The sequence below is a fragment of the Linepithema humile genome, chromosome 3 (assembly GCF_040581485.1).
Source record: "Linepithema humile isolate Giens D197 chromosome 3, Lhum_UNIL_v1.0, whole genome shotgun sequence".
NCBI classification, from domain to species: Eukaryota; Metazoa; Arthropoda; class Insecta; order Hymenoptera; family Formicidae; genus Linepithema; species Linepithema humile.
Genome location: NC_090130.1, coordinates 16,971,146 through 16,991,821, shown reverse-complemented (window position 1 = coordinate 16,991,821; position 20,676 = coordinate 16,971,146). Strand labels below are relative to the sequence as shown.

The 20,676-nt window shown below is 38.5% G+C and overlaps 3 protein-coding genes and 1 long non-coding RNA gene across 4 annotated transcripts; 1 reads left to right on the top strand and 3 right to left on the bottom strand.

Annotated features, from left to right (window-relative positions):
• Positions 1-5,030: 5,030 nt before the first annotated feature.
• Positions 5,031-7,179, bottom strand: LOC105669434 (uncharacterized). The gene is made up of 3 exons (XR_001100263.2): positions 6,593-7,179; positions 5,650-5,969; positions 5,031-5,075 (listed from the first exon to the last, which is right to left on the bottom strand). It is a non-coding gene; the product is annotated as an uncharacterized lncRNA (long non-coding RNA).
• Positions 7,180-10,688: 3,509 nt separating this feature from the next.
• Positions 10,689-11,627, top strand: LOC136999000 (uncharacterized). Its single transcript, XM_067352394.1, has 2 exons — positions 10,689-11,318; positions 11,403-11,627. The coding sequence occupies exons 1-2, from the start codon at positions 10,689-10,691 to the stop codon at positions 11,625-11,627; spliced, it is 855 nt and encodes a 284-aa protein (XP_067208495.1).
• A 179-nt stretch (positions 11,628-11,806) lies between these two features.
• On the bottom strand, positions 11,807-14,311 carry LOC105678639 (uncharacterized). The gene has a single exon (XM_012378140.2). The coding sequence runs from the start codon at positions 14,309-14,311 to the stop codon at positions 11,807-11,809; it is 2,505 nt and encodes an 834-aa protein (XP_012233563.2).
• LOC136998623 (uncharacterized) lies at positions 13,706-20,115 on the bottom strand. The gene is made up of 2 exons (XM_067351614.1): positions 16,498-20,115; positions 13,706-16,424 (listed from the first exon to the last, which is right to left on the bottom strand). Exon 2 carries the CDS (start codon positions 15,518-15,520, stop codon positions 14,447-14,449), a length of 1,074 nt encoding a protein of 357 aa, XP_067207715.1. The 5' UTR covers positions 15,521-16,424; positions 16,498-20,115; the 3' UTR covers positions 13,706-14,446.
• Positions 20,116-20,676: the final 561 nt, after the last annotated feature.

The following is a 20,676-nucleotide window of genomic DNA, read 5'->3' as shown; positions in this document are numbered from 1 at the left end:
AACGAGTTCACTTGGTTCATTAATAAGAGTTTCACTTTCTACACATTGAACGTTACCCTTGTCGCTGCTCTGAATATATCCCGTAGAAAGTATATGCCTGATAGATAATCGAATCATTCTTGCGGTTGGATTAGGATTAAAACCTCCACGTTGTCTTAATTTGGAAAACAAATGTTCGACAGAATCTTGATTACACAATCCTGTCGCAAGTTCAAATCCTTCATATCGATTTGCAAGTATTTTATAAGTTGCGAGAATAGCTCGTACAGTTAAAACAAAACCTTTAAAACAAGGAATTTGAACTATGCTATTCGCTGATTTTGACCATCTTGAGCACCATTCGATAAAATCTGTTAACAGATTTTCAATATCCGGATTTTTTGAGGATAATGGTCGCTTTCCGCCAAATGTAATATTAAGACTGTAAGCGTTGCAAGCATCTATAATATTATTCATACGCTTTGCAAAATCAGCTGTCGCTTCCCACGTATTTGTATTTAATTCTTTTTCGTGGCCGGCTGTTTTTATTGCAGCTGCAAAAGTATAACTAAATAACTGGAAAGCTCTTTTAACATTCATCGCTTCGAAAGTATTTGGACGTATATGTGCCTCCGTTATGTGAGACAATAAATTTGAACCTCCTTTTGTGGCATTGTCAATAGACCATGTCATTTCAAAATCTGAATATGATGCGATTATTTTTCCATCGCGATAAATGTTTCCATGTGTTCTAAAGAAACTTGCCAATCTTTTGACCAAATGAGGAAAATCAAAAGATGCATTATATCTTTTTCCATTATATATAAAAAATGGCTTTTCTGCATTAATTTCAAGTTGAGTATAAGCGCTTTGATTACATGTACCTTGATCACATGTTACAAGTTGCACATCGGCACCCGTTGCACTCAATCTGTCTAAACATTCTTTTAACAATATAATTATTTCTTCTGCTTTCATGCATTTTCCCGGGAGGAAATATGCTAAAGGCTGTCGCCATGGACGACGTGCATTTAAACTGTCTAAGCAAAAGACAAATACACATTTCGATCTTTCTGATTTCTTTCCTAGAGGTCCAAGATCAACAAGACCTTCTATTTCATCTAATTTTCGCGAATATTCCTCATAAGGTTTTATTGCCATTTCATCCCATTTTAAAGCACACACTCTTTCCTCCATTGATAAATGAGAAATCTTTTCTTTCAATTTTTCAAATATAAAGTCACAAAATCCTGGCCGTACATCATATTCTTCTAGCCATCTTCTAATGGTTCGCTGTCCGGGAAAATTACAACCTGCTTTTCTTAAACGACAGAAAGCAGCAGCTGAATAATAATATAATTGCCTCGACAGATTTTTCTCTTCTTCTGTATATGCTGCATTAGGTATATGCAACTGCAAATTTATCATAGCTTTCGCTACAGGATGTAAATCTTGTTCATTTATCAATTTTTTTAATACTTTTTTTTTTTGTTTTTCTTTATTTGGCATTTTACGTATTTTCGGAATACGACGTATGCGATATTTTAAATCTCTTATTTGCTTTCGTAATCGAATATTTTCAGATTTTAAAGATTTAACAGTTCTATATAGCTGACGTATTGTTCTTTTATCTTCTCCATTACTAGTTTTTGTACTACTAGATTTTGTACTAGTTTTTGTACTACTAGTTTCTGTATTACTTTTAGTGCTTTCTATATTTTTATTAAATGGAAGAGGCGATGGGAGTCTTTGTTGCACAAATGACTCTAGATGCATCCATTCCGTAACATCTTCTTCTTCAATCGACGCATTAAAATGTAAATGTTTTGGTCGATAGCATCGCAGCAAACGTTGTTCTGTAACTGCATGCTCATCTATTATATTTTCATTAATAAAAGTAGAAGTAGATGTTGATGCTATATTCTCTATTTCTATATCAGACACTAGTTTTTTTGTTTTTTGTAAATGAAGAACTTGTTCCATTTCCATGCATTTTCTTTTTTGTGTAATGTCCTCATTAATATTGTGAGAACAAAAAGGAATTAAAATATTACTTTCATTACTTACATTATGAGATTCGAACGGAATCGGCACTGCATCACGTTTTAATCCTCTTGTAAATGTGAATGATTCTTCAGGAAAGTGGTCTTCGCACAATCCCGCACGTCGAAGAGAACTGGTAGACAATTTCTCTAATTTCGTATTTCCTGTACCAAAAATCAAATAAAAGAAAATTTAAAAATTATATTTACATACTCGCTTGAATATATTAAATGTGTAAAATAGTATTGAAAATTATATTATTAAAATTTAATTTTTTATAATTGGAAAAGATTATCAAGAAACAAAATCCAGATAAAACTGTATAAAGTATCAATTTTTTATATAAATAACAGAAAAAATATATATATGCATATACATAAAAATATAAAGATATTAACATACAGTGTTCTACTTTAAATAATGTGAAATATTAAGATTTCTCGAAAATTATAGTAAATACGGAAAAATATTTCAAACAAAAGTTATAAGATTTAGAAATATCTTGTGTATGTAAGCACAGTTCACATTTCAAGACATTTCCAATTAAATATTGATTTCAATGTTGATTTTAATGTAATCATAATTTTTTAAATGGGATCATAAATTGATATATTACAATATTTAATTTAAAAACTTTGTAGAATAATATGTAGTTAAAAAGGAATAGCTTATATGATATTTTATGCCAACACATTTTGACAAAAAATATAAAATATCTTGTTAAATATTTAAATATTTTGTTAATTATCATTTCTTGATAATGTGACAATAATTTCCTTCATAAAATAATGAGATAAATCAATTGGTGCAAAAAAAAAACATTTTTCTTATTAACAAAACAAGAATATGCAATTTTCAATAGATTACTACATACCTTTTCTTGACATATTTTAATAATGTTTTTTTTAAATTTTTTTTTAGAGCGTTATTATAATGACATTAGAACTACGTTTTTTTATACAAAGTGATTAATTTCATAATTAATGCAGAAAATTTTAAAGATGAGATTATCGAAAAAAAAAGTATTTTACAAAATATATAATTTTTTGCCAAAATGTGTTAGAATGAAGCATAAAATATTTCATAAACTACCCAGTCAACAAAATGTTAGCAGCCTGCTGGCAGTTTGCGAGCAGATTCGCTCAGAACTTGGCAGCAAATACGGTGCCATCTGTGTCCGCATTAAGTTCGTGTTCTGTCGACATAGATTGACAGCAGATTGGCGGCAGAAAACGAGCAGGATCTGCGCAATATAATTTGATGTCAGATTGTCGGCAGAAATCGAGCAGAACCTGCCGTCACAATTTAAATGGAATAGCGGCATTTAAATGCTTCATTACAATTTTACATTTCTCGTTTCGCTTATTAAAAGTAGTAAATGAGGTATGTAAAGTATATAATATATATTTGCTTTATTGGGACAAAAAAAATACTTATGTTTTAATAAATTTATTAGGCAAAATCTCGAAATCACTGGAATATCGGGTCAACTCGCAGCGCATTTTCAATTTCAAAAATCAGTTTAATATTCTGAATCTCTTATGGGGATTGTATCAGATTATTGTATTAAACTGTTAAGCTTCATTAAGCCACTGGCCACACTTTATATGCACTGTAAATGAATTTTGAGTACGAGTTTATATACGAAGAAACACGCCGCATAGCGGCAATCAAATTGCATTGCGCAGATTTTGCTCGATTTCTGCCGCCAATCTGACATCAAACTGCATTATACAGATGCTGCTCGATTTCTGCCGTCAATCTGATATCAAACTGCGTTGCGCAGGTCCTTCTCGGTTTCTGCCACCAATCTGCTGTAATAATTCCGAGCAAATTCTACTCGGTTTCTACTACTGATCTGCTGTCAAATTATGTCAGCAGGTTTTGTAACATTTCTGCTGACATTCTGCTATCATCATCTGATGTAACAGATTTTGTATACAATCTGCAGTCTTTCTGCTGACAAAAATTTGTAGCAGACGTTTGGCAATATCTGTTCGAACAGACTTTGCTGACTGGGTATACATTCATTTACGGACTATGTTTTCAAATTCTTTATAGGCATAAAAGATAAAATATTCTATAATTTTCAAAAAAGCACAGATACTTGCAGAGAGGAGAGAGAGAGAGAGAGAGAGAGAGAGAGAGAGAGAGAGAGAGAGAGAGAGAGAGAGAGAGAGAGAGAGAGAGAGAGAGAGAGAGAGAGAGAGAGAGAGAGAGAGAGAGAGAGAGAGAGAGAGAGAGAGAGAGAGAGAGAGAGAGAGAGAGAGAGAGAGAGAGAGAGAGAGAGAGAGAGAGAGAGAGAGAGAGAGAGAGAGAGAGAGAGAGAGAGAGAGAGAGAGAGAGAGAGAGAGAGAGAGAGAGAGAGAGAGAGAGAGAGAGAGAGAGAGAGAGAGAGAGAGAGAGAGAGAGAGAGAGAGAGAGAGAGAGAGAGAGAGAGAGAGAGAGAGAGAGAGAGAGAGAGAGAGAGAGAGAGAGAGAGAGAGAGAGAGAGAGAGAGAGAGAGAGAGAGAGAGAGAGAGAGAGAGAGAGAGAGAGAGAGAGAGAGAGAGAGAGAGAGAGAGAGAGAGAGAGAGAGAGAGAGAGAGAGAGAGAGAGAGAGAGAGAGAGAGAGAGAGAGAGAGAGAGAGACACAGACAGGCAGACAGGCAGGCGGGCAGGCGGGCAGGCGGAGGGAGAGGTGTTGAAGTAACATTAATATCTTTATAAAATTTTTTATTATATCATATATGTATTAGTGTTACACATAATATCTATATTTTAAAATTATCATAATCATAATATCATATATATCATAATATCTTAAAATATTATATGTATATATGTAGAGAGAGAGAGAGAGTAAAATATTAACTATAATATTAATTATAATAATTGATATTAATTCCTCCTTTATTTCCGCCTCGTCCTCGTCCTCTTCCTCGTCCTCCTCTTCCTCGTCCACCTCTTCCTCGTCCACCTGTTCCTCTTCCTTTTCCACCTCGCCCACGTCCTCCCCGTCCTCTTAATATTGCTTGTACAGCAGAATTAATAACTGCTATAAGTTGTTCTTGCTGAAACATAAAAAAGTAATCAAATAAATAAAAAATAATAAGAAACATGTAACACTAGCTAAATTGATAAATTTGCTGTACTAAATCTTTCAATTATATGCAATAATGAATAAAATAATGAAATAATAATATCTTGCATTGCTTGCATACAATGTAAGAAGTTATTATTCCTATGATTTTACAAATCAATACAGCTTAAAATAATTGTTAAAAGTTTTTAGAAAATATTACATAACAAAAAATATAGAATTAAGGAAAAAAATTCATATATTAATATTTTTATACAAAGCAATGAAAAAGGAAAGAAATTGTAATTCTTTAAAAAATTTAAATATTTAGAGAACCGTTTTCTGAATCCTTTACATGAATAACAATAAAAATAATTATATCATAAATTATATTAATCAAAATGAAAAAAAAAAAGATAAAAGAGAATGAAGTATATGACGTAATATAAAAGCATTTAAAATTAAATAATTATTTAAAAGAACTATTTCTGTTTTTTAATACTAATGTTGTATAAAAAATTAATTAAATATATAATTCTTCTAATAGTCTATATTAAATGTAACACATTTAATGTTATTGACGCTGATGCCGGTGTCACTGCCGACGTTGGAGCTTCTGCCGATGCCGGTGCCGGTGCCTTTGCCGATGCCAGCATCTCCGCTGACTCCGGTGCTTCCGCCGACGCCGGTGCCGGTGCCAGCACCTCCGCTGACTCCGGTGCTTCCACCGACGCCGGTGCCTTCGCCGACACCAGTACCTCCGCCGATTCCGATTCCTCCACCAACGCCGGTCCTTCGCCGACGCCGACGATGTTATTGTTGATGCCGATGGCATTAATATTGATGCCACCGTCGACGTCGTTGCTGTTGGTTGCATTGAATGTTCCTGAAAAAAATTACAAAAAATCATGTACAACGATATATATTTCTTTAACAGCACGGATAATTTTGATATAAACAAAGAAAAGAGTGATAAATAAAAAGTGCGAGATGTATTGTTAAACTTTTCATATTCGAGACACTACTTGCCGTAAAAAAAAATACAAAACAAACCAAGCATCAGTCTCATTGGGGCTTACTTTTTTGAAAGGAAAAGATAAACAAAACACACGACATATACAAAAAAAACATGCAATGAAGAGAAATATGAGTTTACAGTTGTCGAGATTCTAATTAGAGATTATTATTTTGTATCAATAAAAGATCATGAGTAATTTCATTCCTTTGCAAATTTAAAGGCTTATTATCGAAAAGTAAAAGAAAGTAGAAAATTATATACACATAGAATAAACAATTTCCTCGAGACGAAAATCGTGAAGATCGCGCTAATGTGAAATTTACTTGGTTTGATGTGTATTGTCTCATTAAACATTAATACATCAATATTTCAAATCAATATTGAATTAGAAATATGACGTGATAAAATTATACAACATTGAATAAAAGCACGCGATGCGAGTAAAATCTTTATTATAATAAAGAATTACAAAATGTGTATGTAGTATTTACCATAATAATATTTCACTATATATCACCTATATATGTGTAACACAATGCTTCCGCACAGACCGGCCGACTCACGACGGACTGAAGACAAGACTGAAGCACTCGTCCCGTGATCCGTGATCATATATCGTATGATAGATTCCTAATACGCGCACGCGTCGATACCGGTACGTGTGAACTGACACAATTCAAGCGCGAGCGAAAGATTGTGAGCGACAAACCATAACATAAACATTGACTCAAATATTTTTCTCGTTCGTTATTTGACATTTAAAAGTTAATAGAAACATTTAATAATATAAATGAATAAAGATCAATAAAAATTAATAAATTATAGTAATATATTTTCATAAAATATTTTATATGTACATAAAATGCAATGTACATTTCAAAATTATATCGTATTTAATTTAAAACACAACTTTGTGAGCAAATTAAAAACAATTTTCTACAACAAATGTGTAAATGAATGTTCACTTATCCATTATACATATAATATATACATGAATGCGCTTAAAATAATTACATATTACAAAAAAAAAATTAAATACAAAATAACGTTAAATACTAAAAATGAAATATTAAATAGAATGTAAGAAAATAAAAAAAATATATAAAAAAGCTTTTCTATTTATAATTATATATATCTTTATATTCTATAATTTTTTACTCTATATTTTCAGATACTAATGAATATTTGAGTAGATAATATATAAAAACTCACCACTGTTACGTATCCATAAGTGATGTCTTTTATCCGTCTGCAACGGGATTCTGTATAAGCGTTTTCCATGAGATCTTGAACTTGTACACTCTTTATACCAACATTTATCGTAAAAAGGATCTATTTTGCACTGATTTGACATTTTCTTTTATTTGGATCACTGTTATTACTTTTTTATATGTAATTTAAAAAATAAAAACTTCGCACTTGCACAAAACAAATACGGCACACACTGCACACAACAAGTACAACACTGCACAAAAATCTGTAACGAATATTGCGTATAAAATTTTTTACAGACAATAAACGCAAAAGACGAAACAGAACAGCGTGTACTTCTCTCGCGAGATCGTCAAGAAGACAACAAACGCACGCTGACTCGCGATATGTTCCCTTTCCTCCTCCTATTCTATCATAGACGTAAACATGCGTAAACAACAAAATAACAATAAAACGTTTAAAAATATAGTATTGTCAACAGTGAAACTCATTTCAGTTAAAATTTTAGTGAATGCATGCGTACTCTATAAACTTTTAAATAGTCATCTTTTTTTAAAACTAAACCTTGTATGAAAAAATTTTATTATAAATTTTTGATTGATTTTTTTATGAAATAAATCTATATACAGGATGGGCCATTTTAATCCATCCACGCAAATTTCTCCGTAAGTAAGCCAAATACAGAAAAATGGTTTAGACAAAAGTTGTTCAGGACAATGGGGGTCACCTATTTGTGCTAGTGACTTTGACCTTGAAGTCAATTTTCATGGTTATTTAAAGGTCAGAGTTATTTTTTTAAATGGAAACCCCTATTTTTGATTCCAAAATCTAATAGCTGGTGTCAAGAGCTTTTCAAAACACTATAATGAAGTTATTTTTCATTAAGTACTTTTCGAGTTATGAGATTTGTAAATTACAGTATTTTGACATAAAATACAAAATATCTTGTAAAACATTAAATTTTTGGGAATTTTACCTTAATACTTTTATGCATAAAATAATGAGACGAATCAATTGGTATAAAGAAAACACATTGGTTTTAAAAAAAAGTATGCAGTTGCATGTTGCAAATTACATATTTTTTCTTGAAAGCAACTGTTTTCTTTGGCCACACTGCATTATACCTGCGCGCTCGTCGCACCGTGCGCTCCGTTCAGACACAAACGCTGCTTCAAAAAAATTGCTGTATCTTCGTCACTTTTCAGAATTTCGCTTTGAAACTTGATATACATATTTTCGAGACATATATCTTTCAAAATATACCAAAACTGAAAAATCGATTTTTTCAAACTTTCACCCTGTCTAAAGCCCTTAAGCCACCGCGTATATTGTTATTGCGTGTACATTAAAATTATTATTATTCTTTACGATTAATGTTATTTGTTTAAAAATGAAATAAGGAAAAATAATTTTTAATACAGATGTCTTGTGCATAAAAATATGTATTTTATTATACATACTGTTGCGCCTGTGCTTTTCGCCGCTGATGCTGTGTTACAGCTGACGGACCGATCGATAATATCGATCGGTCACTATAAAGTTAAAGCCATATGGCATTTGTAAATAACAAGAGTTTTTCTTATATTTGTTGTCAAGACGATATCGATTAGCGGTTTAAAGGGTCTCTATGACAGTTTGTAAACAAGCTGTCATATGTCAGATCTTCGGTAGTTGTCTGCTCGGGCGGACGTTTATGACAGCTCTGATATATTGAATTATATTTCCGGTTATTATTTGTTGAATGTTGAGTGTTCATAATTAAAGTGTTCTCTCTTATAAAGTGTTGTGTTGTTTTACTTATTTTCTGCGAGTTCCGTTGACGCGTGTGATATCTCGTTCTGCGGGCGCAACAATACATAAAATTTTGTTTAATCAAATAAAATTTAATGTATTGTTATATAGGTATATAATTTATTTATATATTTTGTATTATAAAAAGATCTTATACATATATACATCATAAAATTTTTTTATTAATAACAAATAATTATAAGACGTATATTATTATGCTTCAATAAAAAAATCACTGCTAACAAAGTATATAACACACATATCTATATGCGGAATGTATTTCTGTTTAATAAATTGTGGCTGTAGCACGGATACAATCAACTTTTTATCGGCATTGAAAGTAGATGTTATTCTTTTACCGACATCGAAAATGGATGCAGCTCTTTCATCGACACTGAAAATGGACGTGACTTTTTTATCGCCATGGAAAGTAGATGTTATTCTTTTACCGACATCGAAAATGGATGCAGCTCTTTCATCGACACTGAAAATGGACGTGACTTTTTTATCGGCATGGAAAATGGACGTGGCTATTTAGTTCCTAAGCCGGCCGGAAATGGACGTGCGTCACTAGCGTACGGCCTAGAGAAAGCGTCGTACGGAAAACGGCAGCGTGGCCTCTCTCAGGTTTCTCTCTGTCGCTACTAACGCTCACAGACGCGGTCATAACGCGCATTTACCTGTTTTGGGAAACAAAGGATACAAATACAAACATATCATCACACCTCTGATATCTAAGAAAGGTGGAGGTGTTGCACATCTCGACAGGAGAGGTGTGGGTCGCACGTTACCCAAGTGTAACGTACCACAGACCATGACTGTGACCGACAACGCGGTCGATTACGTGCACTGGGATGATCCGAACGAATTGGTGGATCGCCTTCGATTGCTGGACGCCTCCCGTCAGGCGGGAAACAACGCGCACGACAACGAGTTTCTCTCGATTATCGAAGAACTGTGCGAAGCTGGTCTGATTATAAATTGATCACAGCTTTTCAACTATCGCCAGTATTGCTCGTGTGATGCTACAGGAATGTCTATCAACAAATTCGGACTACAGCTAGGAGGAGGAAGCGCCAGGGTGACGAGACAGAGCGGTGGAGTCTCGAAGAATTACGTGCGCGAGAATTGTCTCTGCAAGGATGGTGAGGTTTTCAACGCCAAGTCGCGCGTGATCAGACATCTCGCCGACCCTGAAGCGGACACCGACGCCGTCAACAAGCTGCATCTGGATCATCACCTCAAGCTTATGAGCGATCGTGAGAATCGAAATCGTATGCTCTGTGAAAATTTTAAGCGAAAAGTACTTTCGAGACTCGAAGATTCGGAGAATACCGAACGGACCTGGAAGAGAGACCACGACGATTACATCGAGACCAGATACGTGGCGTTGGAACGACAGATTCACGATCTGAGAGGTCTCCTCGACGAGAGTGTAGCGCGACTCGATGGAAAACTCGGCGATCGCGAGCGAGAGACGAAGAGTCTTGTCGAGCGAGAGATTCACAATCTTCGTAGAGCTGTGAGAAAAAATTTCATCGAATACTACGATGAGGCGATGAAGAAGAAACAAAACGAATCGCAATGAGCGAGAAGGAAGCGGTTAGCCTGGAGAGGAGATCGCTCGTGGACGAGCTCCACGCACCGGCGAGAAGAAACTTTACGCGTAGGCCAGTCGTCGTGAAAGGATACGACGATTTGTGGCAGGCTGACATTGTCGAGATGAGACCGTACTCGCGATCCAACGGCGGCTGCAACTACATTCTAACCGTTATCGATGTGTTGAGCAAGTACGCGTGGGCTATGCCCTTAAAGACCAAAGGTGGAATCGAAACGTCCAAAGCATTTTCTGCGATATTTAGAGAGAGAATTCCGAAAAATTTGCAGACTGACCATGGAAAAGAATTTTACAACAGAGATTTCCCAAATCTTGTCAAGAAACACGGCATCAATCATTATTCGACATACTCGGTTATGAAGGCTTCGGTGGTGGAACGATTCAATCGCACGTTGAAGAACGAAATGTGGAAGTTTTTCACGCTCACGGGATCGTACAGGTGGATCGACGATTTACCGCGATTGGTCTCGGAATACAACGGTCGTAAACATCGTACGATCGGTATGCGCCCGATCGATGTCACTCCCGAGATCGCAAAGGGACTCTTGAGCACCGTGTACGGTAATATAAAAATTGCCGCGCCGGCGAAATTCAGGGTGGGTGATTCGGTGCGCGTGAGCAAATTCAAAACTGTTTTCGAGAAAGGATACACACCGAATTGGTCGACGGAGGTGTTTAAGATCGCCACGGTGCAACGTACCAATCCTGTGACGTATCTGATTAAAGATTATCGCGGAGATCCAGTCGCGGGAGGCTTTTACGAGTACGAATTGCTCAAGACTGCACAACCCGACGTTTATCTCGTGGAGAAGGTGTTGCGCCGAAAGGACGATAAGGTGTTTGTAAAGTGGTTGGGATTCGACAATTCACATAATTCTTGGATAAATAAAGACGATGTATTGTAATAAACTATGTATATTTTACACTGTATTATAATAAACTATTATACATTTATATACAAAGGTGTTCTTTATTACTACTACTACAATTTGTTACAATATATACATTTAAAACTAACAATGATAATAATACATAAAATATTAAACTATATAAATTAAACACTATGTATATTACTAAGCATTATTTACAATTGTATCTTGCGATGTCCCCATGGTAGAGTGTCGGTGGAACCGGATACGACGTGCCGCTTATCGTCGTACGGACTGAGAGCGAGCTTTGACTCCGACACGGTGTACACCTCGTGCATCTTTGAGCGGATGCACGATTGACGTCGCGTCAGCTCGATTTCGGCGTTGAGGCACCGAGTGTAATCGTCGAACGTTATCGTTCTAGCGACTACATTCTTTTTTACACCTTTAACCTTTTTGGTGTCTTTTTGGTCGGTGACTTTCAACGCGTACATCTTCGCTCTCAATCCGACAAATTCCGTCATGATCGCACCGTTATTCTCGTCTTTCATCAGACCGGGTACTTTCTTGTTGGCGCGCGGCATACCGTAAGCGTTGTCCTCGAAGTAGTCGCTCGTGTCGAATTTGGATATATCGCGTTTCATATCCCGATACGCGTCCTCGCAGTGCAGAAAGTATATCAGACTGTCGGTATCGGTATACATAATTTTGCAATTGTCGCGGTAGAGAGGCGCCATGTACTCGTAGTGAAACTCGTACAAGCAGGTCTTGGATATGTCGAGGATGCACATACCCACGTAGATCGGCTTGTCGAATTTCACTTCGAGTTTTCGCAACTCTACGGCCATCAGATCCTCCGAGAACACGCTTCGGCTGTGGAAATTCGGTTTCGCGATCATAGCCTCCGCTCCGTACCGACCCTCCCACTGTGTAACGAGCCGTACATCCGTGTGATTTCGCACATTCTCCATGGTTTTGCCGAAAACCGCGTTGTTCATCAATTTGTACAAATTTTTTTCGAAATCATTTTTCGCCCGTGTCCGAAACTGTGTATTCAGTTCTATGTATCCGCGGAGCCATGGAGATTGCGCGAATTGCAGTACGCGGTGAATCTCTGCAATTCGCAGACCATGTCGCACGCATTGCTGTAGATTACGGTAGTGAATGACATAACGCTGCTTATCGTACAGCGTTGCGAGTAACTTGAGCTCCCGCTTGCCGGGCGGCTTATCGCGCGTCGGGCAGAATGGCAGGTCGGCATGCGCGTCGTGAAGATTCACCGGATACTCGAGATCGACTTCCAGCACATAACCGGTAGCCAAATCGGATGCAACGGACATTACGTTAAAGTTTTCGACATCATCGACCCATCGAAATTTGGCGTAGAGCAACGGTTGACACATTGCCCAGCCGTACAAGTTGTTTACATCAAAGTACATTAAGTACGATGACGGTTCCGATGGGTCGTAGGATGGCATGTATTTGTTGTTGGCGGCGGCGTATCGGTTGGAGCATTGGCTGAGACCGCCGCGTATACCGCGCTCGACAAACAGTACCATATCGATGTCCGTGAGCAACTCGAATTTTACACGCGTGTACTTCATCATAGCGTCCCACGTGTATCCCGGTAGAGTGTAGTAATGAGCGGGATCTAAACCGTAACTTTTAATACACATGTTTCGGAAATTTTCGAAAATATCCGCCAACAAAAGAACGTCTGTTTTCAAATACAAATCGCTGTATTGACCTAGATCTTCGATCAAAAAAGTTTGCCAGACGTTTGTCGCGTGCGCGTAATCGCTCTCGGATACCGTTTCTCCGGTGAGCGAGCTGTAAAACGATTCGCGCGATGGTAGGTTTGTGTCCCGGAGCTTGTCGACGCTGTCGACGTACTCGTAGGGAAACACGCCTTTCCGAGTAAGCAGATTGAAATTTTCCGCGGATAAATGTTTGAATTCCGATCGTGAAATTTTTAATTCATCTACAGTTAAATAAGATGCCAATTTGTCGAGACTCGTACTGAGAAATCTGAACGAATCGATGAATCGTAATTTAATGCAAATTTTGGAATTTTGATCCTCGGTATCTTTAACATTTTTTGTAAATGAAATGTAACGTTCTTTCGTCAGCGGTAACAATTCGACGTAGCCTTCGAAAGCATTGGCAACGTCTTTGATTATAAAATGCGCGTCGTAACCGGATAAATTGTGAAATATCACCGGGATAACGTCGGAGTCTATGTAATTTAGATTGCACGACGAGTGCGCGGCACCGCGGTAACGCCCGGTCAGATGACAATGATCGCGCACCCGCGTGTCATACGCTGTTAAGGGTTTCTCGCACACGTGACACGTTACGGCGCTACGGAATTTCTCCGATTCCTCCCGCGTAAGATCCGCCATGGGGACGACGGTGGTGCGGATCGCTTTCACGCGGTGCGTCAAATCGTGCAGTTCGTTGACGAACCACGCTGTGCAATCTTCACCGCGATATGACTTAAAACTAGAAAGTGAATTATCGTAAGCGCAACTTACATAATATCCTACGCTAAAGGCTCTGTGATGTTGGTAGGCGTAAGTAGTACCGTCCTGATTCTCCTTTTTCTCGAGCGTACATTCGAGATCGGCGTACACTACGAACGGAACCCGCTCCTTCCGATTGTAATTCCAGAACGTCAGCCACTTGTCCTCGCCGGGGAGAACGACGGCGCAGTCGTTCATTTTCCCGCAGTCGACGCTGTGGACTGACAACTTCTCCCGTGTATAAAAGTAGTGTAGACACCTGTAATAATTTATTTGATTAAAACTATGAAAAAAAAAAAAAAATATTGATTTATTTTATACGCATCTTTTTACTTACCGATCGCAAATGTACTTTTTATTTGCGTGCTTGCTCAGTTGCGAGCTCACCAACCGCGACAAGTTTTTGATGCACACAAAGTGTGCATCGTTGTTTTTACACACGTAGAGCAGGTTGACGTGCTTCTCCTTTTTGTCATCGGCGAGCCGCAGAAGAACGATTTTTGAGTCTTCGGTGGTGAAGACGTTGACGGAGATGGCGTTTAGTTTCTCGAATTTTGTTATTTGCGGAAGCGTCATGGGGAACTCGATATCGCACAGGTTGAGCACCGTCGAGTAATGTGGGTATTCGATTGTTCTGTCTGAATTTTTTTCCGCAGGATACAAGGCTGCTACCACCGCCCACGCAAAGCACGCATTATCGTTTGATTTAACATTGACCACCGCCCTTTTTAGCATAATTTGCCACGGTAACTCGTTGTGGCATCCCGCGTGCAGAGGATTGAACTTGTTCACATTGACGGTGAGATTCAGGATACGCGACAACGCCCATCCGCTATCGCGTTCCTGAAACTCCTCCAGTGCCGCCAGAATATCATCCTCCACGTGCCGCGTGTACCACTCGTTGAGATCGGATGTGGGAAACAACTCGTAATTTTTGGTGGCGATGGTCTTCACAGCAGTCTTGTCGCCCGCGACGAATTCTCCGTTGAACGCGGTGTTAATCTTGACGCTGTTGTGTTCCGCCATGACGCCCTGGATCCGCTCGATAACCGTATTTTTTACATTTTCAAAAAATTCACGAGGATCTATATAGTTTTGATTGATAATCGCACCGGTCAGCACACGGTTCCTAAACGCCGTCTCGATCTCCTTCCACGTGTAGCCCTTCTTCTCGTATCCACCGTATCCGGCACCGACGGGCACGAAACGCTCGTGTAGGGCGTCCCTCACACCCTCCAGACGCACAATTTGCACCACCAGAGAGTTGACTACTCCGGTGCGTTGCCTCTTGCAACATTGTTCCTTGAGAGAATCGAGGTACTCGTTGCACTCGTAGTCCCATGGAAGGAACTCTCCCGTCGTTTTGATATTCGCTGCTCGTACGGTAAGATCGCGCTCCTTCTCCATTTTGAACAACTGTGATTAGTCGTTTTTTTCTCACTCGCTTTATATATACCCGTTTGTTGCACACGACACCAACTATAAGCATAACGATGATGCATTCCGACAACATGGTGCTGTCTACAATTTGTATTAACAATCCTTATCTTTTCTCTTCCGGGAATTATTGTAATATGATATCCTCACCACTCCGAATTTACCCCCTCTCCTCCAAACATGATGACGCAATTTAAACAGGCGCTCTACTTTGATGCGCGCGTTGTAGGATAAGTCGGTATAGCGGATAAGATGGCACGGAAAAATAATAAAAAATTTTAATTACAGTTGAAATAATATTTATTAATATGTATTGTTACAACTCCGCAAAGACCTGAGTCACCAGTTATTCTTATCGAATAAATCGCTTTTGCGAATCGCCACGTGATCGGGGTCTTTCGCATTCCTCGCGATTTCTGAAAAGTGTGCGAACTTGACATCAACTGTACCGGTGATGTTGTTCAACGAATGATTGATACAGTCTACGCAATATTCAAGTGCAAACATGTTACACACGGTTCGGTTTGACATGATTAAACATAATGCTGATGTTGCCAGGCGCATTACTTTTAGGTTGTTCATTTTTCCAAAACTTAACGTGCAGTGTCCAACGGTCTGAGACGGTGCTTCGTCCGCATCATTCTTAAAGAAGCTGGCGATGATGCTCCGTTGATTCATGAGTTCTTTCCATACGTCGTATGATAGACGTAGCTCCTTGCCATGGTTGTCACCGAGAGCGATTTCCACACGGCTCGGCGTTGAGACGTTGATTCCGATGTCGAGATATTTGTAACTGGTTTTTGTCAACGGGTATCTTCTAACCAAGATCCTAGATGATTCTTTTTCCATCTTTGACATATTACTTTTTTGTTTTCTGTGAAAAAATAAATTGTTAGTTTAAAAGTATAACAATTAAGTTTAAAGATGTAGCTAAAGAAACGACATACTCGTTGGGTAATTGCAGCTTCTTCGCACTCTGCTGTTTGTTGATCTGATTATTCACGGTTGACATGGTGCAAAACATCGTTGCTAGTAAACGTCACAGCGAACTAGTGATTTTCTCAATGATTTCGAACGACTGATGGTTCCTATTCTTTTTCACTTGCTTTATATACCCGCTTGTTGCACACGACATTGATTAAAACTATCGATGATTCATATTTGCATTAACAATCCTTATCTTATCTCTTCCGGGAATTATTGTGATCTGATACCCCCCACCATTCCAAAATTACCTCCTCTCCTCCAAACACGATGACGCATCTAGCAACATGGCGATGCCTACAATTTGTATTAACAATCATTATCACACCCTCTAAGAAACGGCGCTCAAATGCTGCCTCTTTGTTCTAAAATACAGCGATGACGCAATCCGTAAATCTGCACGAACCTGCATACTATAAACATAATGATTCCGACAACATGGCGCTCTACTTTGATGTGTAGAAAAAAAACCTGCACCAATAAACAGTTCTCTTTCCAATAAACAATCCTTATCTTTTCCGGGAATCCTTATCTTGCGATTTGTATTAACAATCCTTATCTTCCGGGAATTATTGTAATCTGATACCCCTACCACTCCACATTTACCCCCTCTCCTCCAAAAACGATGACGTTATTACCCCCTCCACTGTTATCTGATACCCCTCTTCCCCTCTTCACCCGCGCACCCCCTCAGATCCCTGAGTTAGAATCATCATTGCTATACTACTAGCCTACTTATATCAAATACAGGGAAAATTTAGTTGATGATTTCAACCAAACAGCCATGGAAAATATGAAAATGGCTGACGAAGTTGAAAAGCAACTCGCTCTCGAGAGAAACGATGTTATAAATGGCATTCCATACATAACCGTTGTAGCAGATGGTAGTTGGATGAAGAGATCGTATGGCAATGCTTATAATTCTCTTTCGGGTATTGGAGCCATAATTGGTTACCATACAAGAAAGATTCTCTTCGTTGGTGTCCGTAATAAATTTTGCGCAGTATGTGATATGGCAGAGCGAAATGGTGTCGAATCAAAAGCTCATAAATGCTATAAAAATTTTAATCGGAACGCAAGCTCCACAAGCATGGAGAGCGATATCATCGTAGAAGGTTTTAAATGTAGCCTCGAAATGCATGGACTGATTTATAAAACGGTTATTGCCGATGGTGACAGTAGCGTGTATCAGTCCATTCTTGATAACAGACCATACTGTGAACAAAAGGTGACAGTAAAAAAAATAGAATGCAAAAATCACTTGCTTTGCAATCTGTGCAAAAAGCTGAAAGCTGTAGCAGAGACGACTCAGCCAAAAACAAATAGACAGCGTGGCTTTGTAGAGTTGCGAAATGTTGTAAAAAACAACATTTTAAATATTCGAAAAGAAATAGAAAAGGTAGCCGCTCTGCAAAGAGAAAAAGAACAAACACCTCAACATTGTAAGGCTATGGAATTACGAAATGATATATTGAACATTCCTAGCCATGTTTTTGGCCAACATAAGCGATGCGAAGCACGCGGTCGTATGTGCAAAGAGAATGGTAATGAAACGAAAAGAAATTATGTACCATCTTTGAAATTATACGGTCTATATCAAAGAGTAGAAAGTGCTATAATATATTTGAGCGGTTATTCCGACAGCTTGTTACTGAATTTTACAAATAATCCTGCAGAATCGTTCAACTCGATAATCTGCAAAGAAATTGGCGGGAAACGCATTAATTTTGGTAAACGAGGCTCTTACAACGCTAGAGTAGCAGGAGCAGTTGTGCAATACAATACGCAACAAGTTCTTACACAATTGCATGAAAACATGTGTAAGACTGTTCCGCCTATTATCGAGAATCTGGAAAAGCGACGACAAATAAAAGTTGCGAAAACCAGAGAATCTCGTGAAGCACAGGGAAGACAAAAAATATTTAAACGAGAGCTAGGAACAGATCGTTATTACGGTCCGAAATCGCAAAAACCGGATTTTCCATCCGAAATATTCGAGCAACTTCGGCAATACCATTCAGAAAAGTTGTCCGAGAATGCGAAAAACTGGCAGAAAATTGAACTCGAGACGAGAAATCAAAGTGAATCGGAATTATGGTTATCATTGAGACGAGAAATGTTGACGGCATCCAATTTTGGAATCGTATGTCGTATGAGACCGACTACGTCTTGCGTAGCAACAGTAAAAGCCATTTTATATTCTCCATTTATTGATACCGGAGCGATGACGTATGGTCGCGAAAAAGAAGATGTAGCAAGAAAAGAATTGGCCATAAAATTAGAAAAAGAAATAAAACGTTGCGGATTATTCATCGACATTGAAAATCCATGCTTAGGTGCTTCCCCTGACGGACTCATTGACGAAAATGGTCTGGTAGAAATCAAATGTCCTCTATCGGCTGAAAATTTAACAATGGAAAAAGCCATTGAGACATTGCCTTCTTTAAAAGGAATTTTTGATAAAAAAGACCCGAACAAAATGAATCGGAATCACCGATATTATTATCAAGTTCAGGGTCAATTAAATATAACAGGGCGAGAATATTGTATTTTTGCTATTTGGACTCCAAAAAGCATGAAAATATTGCGCATTGATATTGACAAAATGTTTTGGAGAAATCAAATGCTGCCTTTCTTAATACGCTTCTACAGGATGTCCCAGACTTACCGAATAACCGATTCAGGGTAGACTTCTGACGTTGTTCTGAGACGAAAGTTCCTTTGGCAAAATGTCGAGGGTGTCGTAATTTCGGCGTTATAAAGAGCAAAAGTTCTCCAATCGATGCGCTGAATTTTCCCGCGCTCAGGGACATCGCACATCAAAGGAGCCCCGTGCATCGCGCAACGATTGTTTCGATCGAGCGCGTTTCTCGCGATTGTTCACGCATTCACTGTTCACTGTTTCACAGTACTCCACAAGAAAAATGGAGTCAGATCCGCCGGAGACCTCGCCGGCCAGTGCACATTGATTGCTCCGTATTGACGTAAGGCGCGGTAGGTCATACCTCGCAGTGCTCATATCGATTTTCTATCGCGGGAGCGCACGATGCTTCACGCTAGTGCTTGACAGTTCCGCGCGCGTGTCGTGATTTTGTGCAATTCGGTGAGCGATCAGTCTGTCCTTTTTTGTCGGTCATACGAATGTCAATGTCGCGAAGAAAGTGTCGAAAAGTGACGCGACGATAGCCTCGCCACACACGTGCGCGAAAACACGTCGCGTGTTAAACGCGAGATACGCGGATAGATAAATCTTACGCGGAGTGCGCCCGTGCACTGGCCGGCGAGGTCTCCGGCGGATCTGACTCCACTTTTCCTGTGGAGTACTGTGAAACAGTGAACAGTGAATGCGTGAACAATCGCGAGAAACGCGCTCGATCGAGTCAATCGTTGCGCGATGCACGGGGCTCTTTTGATATGCGATGTCCCTGAGCGCGGGAAAATTCAGCGCATCGATTGGGAAACTTTTACCCTTCATAACGCCGAAATTACGACACCCTCGACATTTTGCCAAAGAAACTTTCGTCTCAGAACAACCTCAGGAGTCTACCCTGAACCGGTTATTCGGTAAGTCTGGGACACCCTGTATAATAAATGCATGCTTCCAGAAATCTTGGATAGTCGACATAATAGGCATATGCCAATTAGAAATCCAAGATACATTATAGAAGCTCAAGAAGAAGCAGCAAAAAAAAATACGTGGTCGAACAAATACTCGACGAAATATAACAGAAAGCGAAAATGGCATGGAAGAAAACAAACGATTCAAACCGAACATTTCATCAATGAAAGTAGCAATGACTGCTCCTGCTACCACTATTCTAAATAAAGAACAAGATGATGATTGCGTTATTATAAGTTACTCAAGTAAAAGAGATATATCTAAAGACGATATGGTTAGACATAAAAAACTTTTAGATGAAACGTTTACTTCTGTCTCTTTTATAAAAAAAAACGTCTTACTTGTAACAAGTCAACTGAATGACGAATCGTTGGATCTATTTTTGCGCATTATAAGAAAAACTTCCTGTTTCGAAACACAAAGTGTGTTATATTTAGAATACCCTCACATGATTGTAGCCAGTCATAGTGACAAAAGCTTACAAATAATTGGAGGCAATTGTAGTAATCATTGGAGATGTATT

What these genes read in the sequence shown, in the direction of transcription:
- LOC136999000 (XM_067352394.1), top strand. Translation starts at nt 10,689, where the DNA reads ATGAGCGAGAAGGAAGCGGTTAGCCTGGAGAGGAGATCGCTCGTGGAC. An exon ending in CCGCGCCGGCGAAATTCAGG is followed by an intron (nt 11,319 to 11,402) that starts GTGGGTGATTCG and finishes GAGGTGTTTAAG; the next exon opens with ATCGCCACGGTGCAACGTAC.
- LOC105678639 (XM_012378140.2), bottom strand. Translation starts at nt 14,311, where the DNA reads ATGAACGACTGCGCCGTCGTTCTCCCCGGCGAGGACAAGTGGCTGACG.
- LOC136998623 (XM_067351614.1), bottom strand. Translation starts at nt 15,520, where the DNA reads ATGGAGAAGGAGCGCGATCTTACCGTACGAGCAGCGAATATCAAAACG.